The 12014-nt window shown below is 38.1% G+C and overlaps 1 protein-coding gene across 2 annotated transcripts; it reads left to right on the forward strand.

Annotated features, from left to right (window-relative positions):
• The first annotated feature begins 87 nt into the window (after nt 1-87).
• LOC106964677 (disks large homolog 1-like) lies at nt 88-4833 on the forward strand. 2 transcript variants are annotated; one of them, XM_015060342.1, is made up of 7 exons: nt 88-685; nt 1727-1966; nt 2141-2230; nt 2422-2499; nt 2787-3047; nt 3229-3324; nt 3994-4833. In XM_015060342.1, exons 1-7 carry the CDS (start codon nt 569-571, stop codon nt 4084-4086), a joined length of 975 nt encoding a protein of 324 aa, XP_014915828.1. In that variant the 5' UTR covers nt 88-568; the 3' UTR covers nt 4087-4833. The 2 variants fall into 2 exon arrangements, with proteins under 2 accessions (XP_014915828.1, XP_014915822.1); XM_015060336.1 differs by lacking the exon at nt 3994-4833 and having other exon boundaries at nt 3229-3636.
• The last annotated feature ends 7181 nt before the right edge of the window (nt 4834-12014 follow it).

Raw genomic sequence — 12014 nt, forward strand, 5'->3', positions numbered from 1 at the left:
TCCACATTTGGTATTCCTCCAGATTGCTTTTTGCCTCAAAGTGATGCGAGATTAACAGAGTGTAGCAAAATAAAGGGCTCAACGGGTTCAAAATGACTCTTGTTGAAAGATAATCGGCTGCTGAGGAGAATCGAACCGTCTCGTTTGGAGGTAACGCAACAGATCCCAGATCCTTTTGTTTTTCCTGTTGCGTCCGACCAGCTGAGCATGATGTAGAGCACCTCCACCCTGCATGTCCTGCATGCCACTTCTGTTTCTGACGTTGTCTGTTCAGATTCCAGGTTTAATCAAAGGTATGTAGTTGGAGAACAATTGTGGAGTTGCATTGTGAATCTCACTTTTTCTTTCAACCCTCTGCAAAATAAGCAGCTTCTCTGGATAAGGAAGCAGGATTTTAATATAGCTCCTGCTTTTTTGTGAAATAGGAGACTTTTTCCCTCCACAGATCCGCCAACTTCTTCAGCAATAGCTAATTTCTTCTGATTATCTATAGGAGATTAAAAATCCTCACAGTGACGAGCCCCCTGGGGCCGGCTGTCAAAGCTGGACCGTCCCAGACTTCAGCTGGATGAAGACCAAAGAGAGGCTGCAGGGGGGACCTCAGATGTTTGCCGTCAAGAACAATGTGTGCGCTCGCTGCTGTGAGCTGGAGAGGAGCAAAGAAAAAGCTGAACCAGCAGAGGAGGTCGGTTTCGGCGAAGTTATTTCATGTTCTGTGTAGATTCTGTTTCAGCTGGAGAACCAGGATTTGCTTTACTTTTTGTTCTTCGCTTGAGTTGCTCCAGGATGCCTGAGGGTCTTTCAATGACTGGTTTCCCCTTGATCTCCTGTGATATGATAAAATACAGTTTGCACACTGTGGAGCTGCACACATTGTGATTAAAAAGAGAAAAAAAAATAACAGAAGGCTTCCTATCATATTGACAGCAAGCCTTTGTAAAATCAAACGGCAAATTTTAAACAAATGAAAAAAAAAATTCTCTTTAAGGAGAAATAAATATATTAGCTAGAGGGATCATTTTCCCTTTGGTTTGGGTTCAGCTTTAAAATTGAAAATTTCTAGATCTGCTTAGATCAACAGGAATACTAAATCTTTTTTATGCAGTCCAGTCCAAACACTATAATCCTTATTAAAATGTAAGTAACATTTCTTGAAGAAAACTAACATTGAAAGTCTGTTCATGCTTTCCATGAAAGTTTCATGAGTTCAGTCATTTCTAGTTGATCTGACAAATCCTGTAGACTGTGATCTCTCAGCAGCCACAGTTGAAAGTATGAATTCTCCTCTTTTTTTCCTCTTTAAAACTTACTTCTGCTGAAATCAGTCAGTTTCTGTCTTTCTTTTTTAATCTGTAAAGACTGAAAGTTGCTTAGCTTCTTAATAAATATTCTGTCAACATGTCCTCCTATCTGAGCTCCTAATCTTTGCAGCTCCTCTAGAGTTACCTCAAATCAGCACAGGCATTTCCCAAAATTAATATTTGTCACATAAATCCCAATAAAAGTCATCAAGGTTTGTAATTGTAACCAGTCAAAATGTTCTAAGAAATTAGAAAACCTTTGAAAGACCTTCAGAAGTAAGAACTGTTGATCAAGAACACGTCAACCTATTAAAAGAATGTATTTGGAAGATATCTAAATGAAACAATAAATTATACGGTCTGGAAATGTTTGCATGTTTTTCGCCGGCGGTCAGTGAACGCACCAGTTTTTCTGTTATCACCAGAGCTGTGCAGGTCGCCTGTCTGCAAGAGAAGCTGGGCCGTGCCCGTTTTGCCATCAGAGAGGTGAAGCCCAAGAGGGCAAGAATTTTTCACATCCCAGAGCTCTTAATGCAGGGTCCGGTCTCCATGGAGACCCTGTCTGCAAGACAAAGACGTCATCAGTCCCAGGCTTCCTGAGATCTTCTCCACTGAGCGAGACGAGTCTTCCTGCAGAATCATCCACCACTCAAGTGCCGTTAAGAGTAAATTCACTCTGCATCTTACGTAAATGTCAAAACGTCCCTCTGGCATCGTCTGAACCATATCGGGAGAGCCTCTCTGTGTACTCATAATCCATTTTCGCTTCTTGTTAACTATACAGAGCTGCTCGTATCATATAATCTAAGGTTTATTAGTGATGAAAGCATTTCTTTCAGTTGCAGATCAAAGTATCTGGCCAAAGTGGTCGTTTGGGGATCAGCATCGCTGGTGGGAAAGGTTCTCTGCCTTATAAAGATCAAGATGAAGTGAGTGGTGGAGTAGGAGAGGAAAAATTGCCTAATCTGTTGCAACATAGCTCATCAGTCATTCACTCAGCAGCTTCTTGGCTCTCTGAACGAATGTGATCTGAAGGAGCCAGGTTAGGGATGGGGTTAGGGTAAACCCTGTAAACCCTAACCCTATCCCCAACTTAGTTTGCTTTTTTTTTCCCCCTCAGGGCATTTTTATTTCCAGAGTAGCTCAAGGAGGGCCATCCGAAAAGGCTGGGATCCATGTTGGAGACAGAGTACTTGAGGTAGAAAACAGAAACTTTAACTTCTTTTTGCTGTGGGAAAATATTGCATGGACAATCTGCTGTGCTATAAACCCTTGGTTTATCACTTCTCACCAGTAGGGGGCAGCACATGACCAACAGAGGATTCTCAGCTTGGACTTCCCTCAGTGACAATGTGATTGACAAAAAAAAAAAAAAAAAAAAAAAAAAAAAAAAAAAAAAATTCCCAGACATGTTATTTCCAGGCTTTGTGCTCACGCTTCCATTCTTTGTTGCAGCAATTTCTAACTTCACCTCTGCCCTTCCAGGTCAACGGCGTCAGCATGCAGGGTGCGACCCACCACGAAGCAGTTGCTGCCCTCAGGAATGCCGGGTGCTGCATTAAGCTGAAGGTGCTCAGAGAAAGGCTGCCGCCCTCAGACGTGTACGTCCCGGCCGTGTCTCAGGATCCACCAGACCCGGCGGCGGGTCGGCTGCTGTGCTCGATCAGCAAACAGTCACAGCTGGAGGAGTCAGAAAAATGTTTGCCCAAGAAGATTGAGGCTGTTGTCTGCAATGGGAACAGTGCTGTGGGTGTTTTGACTCAATTTTCAGCATGAGCAGAAAAAGTCTTTTAAAATCTGACATTGTTTTGCAGCTCCCAATCCCGACACATACAGAACAGAACAGAACACTGTTAATGTTTTCTCTTTCCTTGCACATCTGGTTCAGTTTTGTTGATACTGCAAACTTTTTTTTTATGTGTTTCAGTGTGATTCTGACAGTGATCTGAACAGAACCCTGTTTGAAATCGAAGCAGAGGAATTAAAACTGGACTCACTCAAAGAGATGAATCACATAATGTCCGTAAGTAGATTAGTGATTATCTACAATTTACTATTTATGCTCCCAGTATTTGCACCCCATGATTTCTTTCACAGTTTTCCTCTGGTTACATCCATTTTGACTTCTTTTTGTTAGATATTGTGTTAAATCATTACAAATTGTATAATTTTTAATCTGGATTAAAAAGATTTGTTAAAATCCAAAAAGAATGGTGTGCATTTCTAGTAATTTGATGTTTTGTTGAATTGTTAGGAACACATCTTTACCAGCTTTGTACATTTTGAGAGTTACATATTTGCCCATTTTTCTTTTCAAAATAGCATAAATTCAGTCAAAGCCAACTGAGAACCTTTATAATCAGGAACTTTCAAGTCAAGGACAAAGACTGAAGTTTGTCTGGGTAATTCTAATGCGTGTCGCCCAACTCCCAGTGTGAGCGCTCTTCACATTTGAGGATCGCTTATCCTGGGAAAATCAATGTTACATTCAGCACCTGCAACTCTAAACTGAACAAATTAAAAGTGCTGCCTGCATGTGGACAGTACAGCTTTAAACAATGTTCATAAGGGATTCTACAAGCATAGGCGCTATAGTTAACACGTAAATTCCATTTCCCTTAAGCATATAAAAACTAACTCTTAAATACAACTTGCTTTTTCCCCCCTCACTCTTTTCCTTTTCATCTTGCAGATCCCCCGGATTATACTCACTCACCCCTCTACCTCAGATGAAGATGTTGAGCTCTTGTCACAGATTCCCAGAAGACAGCGGCTTCGTGACTGACACGCAGACCAGTGTGGGCACTCTGGGTGTTATGATGGTGCTTTTTACTCATTTTGAGCCCATTTTGGAGCTTTGTGGATGCCGTACAGGAACCAGTGGTGGTTCCTCTCTTTTTCAGGGATATACATTGAAGCGTAGGAGTTTACATTCGCTCACCATGGGCTTATTAACCATATTAATTTTAGGATTTTAGGGATTTACTTAAGATATTTTTAAACACGTGGACTGATAATACAAGACACAAATTAACAGATTTTTAGAAACAAGAATCTGATGCAAAAATGTATATTTATAGCAGATTTTCTCTGATGCAGGTTCAATTATAATACATTCCAATTAATATTTAGATAAAAGTTCCTTAGGAAAGAAACCTCAACCAACACCCACAATGAAGTCCCATTTTTATCCACTACATAAACTTACTGCTGCCAGGCTCTATCTGTTATAAAAATGATGTTGGAAATAATTGTTCTTTTGATAAACCCCAAAATAGATGCTAACTGTGAACATGTTTCAGTGCTCTAGTTGTTGAGTTGAGATTATGATAATGAATCTGGACATTGTGCTACTTCTGAATTAACCCCCACATTAACATTGAAGCAGAATCTTAGCATATTACTGCCACCACCATCTGCCAAAAAGCTTAATCTTTGGTCTTATTTGACCAAGATTCTCAAATAACAGAAGAAATGTATCTACACAATTCAGCTTGTTTGTACAAATTTGATCCTGTGCTTAGGAGGNAATANTGGCAATTAATTTAANAAAAATAAAAAAATATATATATAGGCTATATTTTTTTTTAATTAAAAAAAAAAAAATTAAATATATATATATTTTTATTTGTATGTTGTATCATTTTTTAAAAATGTCATAGGATGCACCAAAAGCCTAAAAAAAGCTCCAAGTCCACCTAACATTCATGGTGTTTTTTTAGCATACTTAAACTTAAGGATTATTGTAAAACCAGTGGAATGTATTTTTAGTGTCAACCACAACTGCTGCGTTTAGAGTTGAATTTAAGTCTTTTAAAACCTTTTTTTAATAGAACCAATTTGTGAAAGTGAAAAGATTTTGCTTTGTTTGTCAAAACCATTAAGCAGCAACTGATGTTTGCTGTCTCTGTGTTACAGCGCTCTGCAAGATTTAGGCACCTCACACTTACATAAGTGTTTGTACCCAATGTGAAGCCTTTTACTTGTTTTGGCCTGTGCTGAGATGAAATGACTCATTGTTAAACAGATTGCGCTGCAGGAAATCTGATCTCACTGAGGCAATATTTTCTGTCTTCAAGTTAAAGATAAATGATGTCTCGTGAGGATAAACACAATGCAGGAAAAAGATGATAGAGCTTTTTATTCACTTCTGAAGACAAAGATATGCAAATTGTAAATGTGGTTTATACTTTATCTTACACATTTTATATTCACAGTAATAAAAGTGATTCTTTTTCTTAATAAACTGCAAACTTCTGTTCCAGTTGTTGTTTTTGTCTTAAAGATGCAGCGGAAGGCATTTCCAAAGTGATGTTTAGGGTTAAAACGGGAAAATCACTGCAGATCACTGACTATTATCTACAAGTTCTTGAAATACATGACAACCTCCTGTAGGTTTGCAATTGGTAAGATTAAAATGCTTCTTCATCTTTTGGGTGAAACTCCTCTGAGGACACAGTCTTGTTGGAAAGCCCGTGCATTGTCACAATTTAATTTAGAGTCAATTAATGGAAGGTCAGACTCGCTCTGGGAAAGTGTCTCAGGAGGCCTTTCTGAAAGTCGGGGAGATGATTCCAGGGGGAGGAGCGCAGCTTTTACGGGAAAATTAGTTTTCCATCAGGACAGCAATTTTCCCAGGTGCCCTTGTTCAAAATGTAACACAGTCATGGCAAAGCGAAAGTCCACCCTCTGCCATTTCTAGTTTTGCATAATAAATAATCTGGTAGTCACCCAGAATGTACAATTATCTAGATATGAAATCAAGTGTACAAAAAACCATATCACAGCTTCCACTATGTCAATGTTATTCATAGGTTTTAAATTAGTTGTTTAATAAAACCTAATCTACTGTAATAGCTAATGTTGAATAAATGTAAGGGTTAATTTAGATAAAAGGATTTCCAGATGTTTGGTTTTTTTTCACACATGCAAAACTATGAATATAAATATCCTTAAAGTTACATAAGTATATTTAACACTTTGTTGGTGTTGCTGAAATCTTTAAATCTAAGGAAATTAGCCACCTTCATTGCTCGATGCGATTCTGACCCATTCTGCAGAATTGCAAGAATCAGAACCTCACACTCAAACTCCTTACCTCTCTTTGGTTCTGTGAGCTCCTTCCAGGACTTTTAGTCCTTTGCACTAATTTTCTATAGGACTCGGGTCAGGTGACTGACTGGGTCACAGCAGTCATATTTTCTTTCTCTGAAGGTAATTGAGAGTTTTCTGGGCAGTGTGTTTCTGATCAATTTCTTGCTGAAACATCCATCCTGGTTTCATCTTCATCATCCTGGTTACTTGTATAACAGAAATGTCACAGCACATTTGTCCCTTCATCCATCTTTCAATTCCATCAGGTCTGGCCGGTACCCAGTGCTTTTGCAGGCTTGTCTAAATCTTGCTCAAGTTTCCGCAGGCTCGGAAAAGTGCCACAATAAAAACTCTGTGCTGAAAAGTAAACCTCTCCACGGATGCATCAGTTGATTGATTCAAAAATAATTAGATAAATAAGCTACTACAGGTTTAGCAATTTGTTATGTTGAACACATCAAGTAGTCATTTAGTTTTTGCTTTTACTCTGCAGCCACAGGCAAATGACATCTTTCCTGAATGATCAAACCAACATCCATCAAATTTGTCTGCAAGTGGAAACTCTAAATTTTACTTTGCAAATAAAATTGACAAACCTTTAAACATTTCTGAACTTCCACAACATCAGAAAACGATAATCTCTGTTAATTTTAAAAACTATCCTTCACACTTCTATTATTAAAAAGGATGAATAAAGTTTTTCACAGGGAACAAAGACCACAACCAAGTATTTTTTATTCAACTTGTCTGGAGGACATTAAAGTTGAAATGGCTTAATTAAATATTTAAACCTTTAGTCTATTAACACAGGGTGTACCAGGTGCTGCAGTCCAAAGTGTAGTCTGTCCTTTGGCACCAAAAGGGAATGAGAAAAATTGGGATGAACATATTGTAATTATACAGAATAGTATTGCAGTCACTTCAGAATACAAGGTTTTGAGCACTTTCCTATTGCAACATAGCAATTATACTGTGCAAAAGTCATGATTTATTTTATAAACTTAGGAATTAGATTGTGTAAATGTGATAACTTCATCCACCATCATCCAAATGGAGGCGGTACTCTGCATTTAGTGCATGCAAACTAAAGAAGGCATAATGACGAGTTTACAGGAAGGGGTCAAATTTTACTTCATGCTTGGTGTAAGACATGGGAAGACACTGATATCCCCTTTAAATACTTTTTATAGCAGTGTATAAAATAATTATTTCTTATCCATCAGTATTTGAGTATTTTGGATAACATAATTTTTCTGTGTTGATTAATTCTGCATTGATCAGATAAAGAGCAAGAGGACACCTGTGCTCAGACCAAGTGGTAGTGACTAAGTGAGACATGTCTAAATAAAACTTTAAATTCAACAGAACTGTTTACTGACGGACCCTACATAAGAGAACAGGATTGGGTTAGGTTGAGAGACTACAAAAGAGAGATGTTTTTTTTGGGAAATATTTGGAAAGTGTAATTGGAAATGACAGAAAAGGCCCTGGGGATCCTCTCTTGCACTCTCCTTTTGGCAAATATTTCAAAAAGAGGTATGGTTAGGCACTTCTCACACCTCTCTAATGCCAGAGAAACTTGAAAGAAGCCTCTTGAGAGTTGTGTGGAACATCTGCAGTCATTTTTTAACCCCAAAGAGCCTAAATGTGCACTAAGGATGAATGACTGAAAAATAGAAATTATGAAAGGATGGAAGCTGCAACAAAGACATTTTTGCTATTCATCTTATTTTGAAGTCAACCCACAGGCCAGTTAAGGTGACAAGCAAAAGATAAACAAGAAGAGCTTTGACAAATGGGAAGATATTGACTGTAAGAAGTTTAAAGTGTGTGAAATCTGGCTAACTTTAAAGTAATATTAATCTACTCCATCTGTGATTGGAAGTGCTTATGCTCAAAGTGCCAAAACACAGACAATCCTTGTAACCTGGCTAATAAGACAACAAAATGACGTTTAGAAAAATCTATAAAGCATAAATGCACAAAGAAAGAAAGAGCTTGGATACAAAGACCCTTTGAAGAATGAAAACTGACTGACTAAAGAAAATCAAAAATCAGATCCATAAAAGCTATTAAATAACTTAACAGTAGCCCTGAACAAGAAAGAAAACAATAAACTCAAAATGTCTATTTAAAAAGATTTTTTTTGTACTGCTTCTTTCAGAGTGTTTATTGTCTTTTCTTCATCTCTGTAGACATCAAACTTCAAACTGGAATACTAACATTATTGTGCTGGTGCAGAAGAGGTTTTTTTAAGCTTCTACTTAAAATAACAAAGAATGTCAGCAAATGCAGTTACATAGTCCTAACAAATGATAACACTTTGCATGAGTCGCAGCTGTATTTTCAAAAATAAAACCTTTCATGAACACCAAAATAGTTTGTACAGTTATTAATTTAATTAAAACCATCTCATGAATTCAATTTGCCGATTCACATTTTTAAGATTTAGGAAAGCAAAGTCAGGTATCTTCAGAGACAACAGCAGGGAAACGAACTCTTGATGCATGAAGTCTTCTTTCTGTCTTTTTGATGCCCCTGTCCACCATCAGTCAGTAGGCCAGTACAGGGATCAGACTTAAAAAAAATTAGAGCTATGTTTACCACAGTGATTTTAGAAAATGAAACAAAGTTTTACCTAATCATAGTGGGCAATGACTGTTTGCATGAAAGTTTATCTCCCCAGTTCTTTAAAGTACTTCACTGCAGTGACAATGGCAACAAATTGCAACATTTTTTGTTCAAAATGGGAATTATTCTATTATTACTGTGTATTTTAAAACATTTTCCAACCCAAAAAAATTATCTTAGCTCTTAAGCCACTCGTGCAACTGCATCAGGTTCTTAGAGGGCCAGATTTAAACTCTAGAAAAAAAAATCCTAAAGATTGCGTTTCTATCAGAAAGTAAAATGGATGTGAAACTACTTTATAATAGGTCAGAGAAGTCTGGCAGGGTAATCATGGGATGCAGCAGCTTAGTCCCTCTCTGATAATATATTCTCCAATCAAAGGCACAGAGCTTTACATCTACATCTGTAAAAAAAGCAGCACAGGCATTTGAAGCTTTTGCCTGAGTTTCCAATTGCATATCGGCAGTTTGTGTTTGTTGACAGCATTTACAAACGGAAAGATGAACAGCAGGGTGTGCGTTGATGAATTCAGGGATGATGAAGGAAGTCATTTTGCACAAGACAAGAAGTTAAAATCTTCAGTGTTGAAAGAGAGGAGGAAATCTAAGTGGGTAATATCAACAACGACCAAACATGCCAATGCTGAATAAGTAAGAGGCCCAAACATGTTCCAGAAAACGACGTCGAGAAGGTGTTGCAAAAATGCAGCCCGGATTTCTGTGCTGAGTTTAGCTTATGATGTCCCACTTCTGTTGGTATTCTCACTGAGGAAACACATGTCTTAATACCTGCAGAGATGGGAGCAGATGATTGTGGGCGTGGGTCACTATTGTGACCAAAGTGTAAAGGTTATTGACATTAGGAAACACATTTCAGATTTAAGGGCAGGAGCTGTGGGGAAGATGAAAGAAAGAAAATGGTGAGAAGAAAAAGAGACAAAATGTGGGCTAAAATTGGACCAAAACTACAGGTGTACCAGCAGCAGAATGACAGGAAATTAATGTTTCTGAAGCTGTTTTTCTTTTACTCACCTCGTAACATTTGTACTCCACCATGCTCAAAACACGATGACATCTTTTCACTTGACTCAATATTTTCTTGACTGTTAGTTGTTGATGTTTGACTGCTTTATAATGACTCTTATTGTGTCACTTTCTTCTGTTTTTATGGCAGGAAAAACATTTCCTGCCTTGTTTCATAGATTGTCTGTGTCGGATCAAAGCCCTTTTAGAACCAAGTAATGCAATCTCCTATCTTTAATCATTAATTAAACCAACATCACTCTTCTGCATACCAGTATTATCTCTACTCCCTCTTGCATCTTGTTAAAATGAAAAACAACCCCTTCTATGCATCAACAGAATAGACCAGCACACCAACAAGTAATATCGTGATGTAAACTGGAAATTAGTGTGCCAGGCACACAGAGCACTGTGACAAGTGGTTCACATAGTGCAGCAGGATTAATTGCAAGAAAACCAAACTGTTTTTTTGTAGCCTTATTTTTTTGGGGATTTCGCTTTCTCTTTCAGAATTCAGATCCAGGATTGTTCAGAAAAAACACTTTGAAGCACGAGAAAACAAAAATGTCCTGTCTATCTGTCTATCTGAGGAAACCAGGAGTTTACATACACTGAAGAAAAAACAAAACAAAACAAAACAAAAACACTGTCTGAAGGTAAATCTGAGTCAAATCCCTCTCTTCTTTAGGTCTGTTAGAAATACAATTTTTTCCATTTACTAAATGCCACAGTAATGACATAATATGTTAGGGATTTATTGTAGAAGTTAATGTTCATTTCATCAGTATTTGGCAAGATTCATTCTCAGTGACCTTTCAGTTCATGTCAGTGCAGGGCACGCTTCTTGTGGTACTGATAATAACACTGTTTTACTTCAGCAGCATCAGAAATCTTTGACATGAGATCTTTCACTTTTGTCCTGGGGTCAATCAACACATTTCAAACCAAAACATGCTCTTCTCTGGGCAGTATGATGACTGGACATTTCCTATCATGCCTATTCTTGAATATAATCATTTGAACAGATGAACGCGGCTCCTTCTAGTGTCTGTAAATTGTTCCCAAGGAGGAACCAGAATTATGCAGCTGCCCAGTTCTCTGCCTGATATCTTGGTTGACTTCTTTTGACTTTACAATCATGTCAAATCAGAAAGCAGTGTTTCAGGTGCGGTCTTAAAATAAATCCACAGGTGTGCCTCCAGTTTACTCAAATGTGTCTGTCTACCTATAATAAATGATGTTAACCAGAGAAAATACTCAATTTACAAGGAAGCACAAAGAGCAGTGGAGGGTCATGTGCTCTGATGAGTCCAGGTTTATCCTCTTCCAGAGTGATGGGTGCATCAGGACAAGAAGAGAGGCAATTGAATTGATATACCCATCATGCATAGAGTCGTCTCCAAGTTCAGCTGACCTAAAGAATGAGGTCAGCTGGCTGCCTGAATGTACTGAATATATGGTGATTTTTTTTATCCTTCCCTGATTGCACAGAAAGTAAAAATACATAACACATCCATATTTTCTTTCTTGGAATTTTGGCATGCAGCTCTGAGTCCTCTCCGTGCCAGAGAGCATGGAGCTCAAAAAAAGAGTTCAGTACGAGTTGGATCAACTAGTAGAGACACTTCCAGCACATCGTCACCTCTGCTCTGTACTTGGCTCCTCTTGCTAGCTAATCCACAAGGTGGCAATTAGCTGACAGCTTAGCTCCTTTTCAAGTGTTGCAAGAACGCACGTCCACCGACTCAATTGCAAACTCATTAAACAGCATCAATTTCAGGGTGCTCTAAAGCCAAGATGTCTGACATACGGAAAACATACTTGGTCTGGATTGGACGGAATGTTCTTGCACTTCTATTATATGGCCATTTTTATTACTAGAGCATAAGAGCCGCTAAGCAGATCATTTTCCTGGCGACTCCAAAAAGGCCACTTACTTCAATCTAAAACTAGGCACGTAAACACA

The sequence above is a fragment of the Poecilia latipinna genome, unplaced genomic scaffold (assembly GCF_001443285.1).
Source record: "Poecilia latipinna isolate Pla-1442-1.1 unplaced genomic scaffold, P_latipinna-1.0 Scaffold67, whole genome shotgun sequence".
Taxonomy (NCBI): domain Eukaryota; kingdom Metazoa; phylum Chordata; class Actinopteri; order Cyprinodontiformes; family Poeciliidae; genus Poecilia; species Poecilia latipinna.

What these genes read in the sequence shown, in the direction of transcription:
- LOC106964677 (XM_015060336.1), top strand. Translation starts at nt 569, where the DNA reads ATGAAGACCAAAGAGAGGCTGCAGGGGGGACCTCAGATGTTTGCCGTC. An exon ending in AAGCTGAACCAGCAGAGGAG is followed by an intron (nt 686 to 1,726) that starts GTCGGTTTCGGC and finishes TGTTATCACCAG; the next exon opens with AGCTGTGCAGGTCGCCTGTC. An exon ending in TCTGCAATGGGAACAGTGCT is followed by an intron (nt 3,048 to 3,228) that starts GTGGGTGTTTTG and finishes TATGTGTTTCAG; the next exon opens with TGTGATTCTGACAGTGATCT.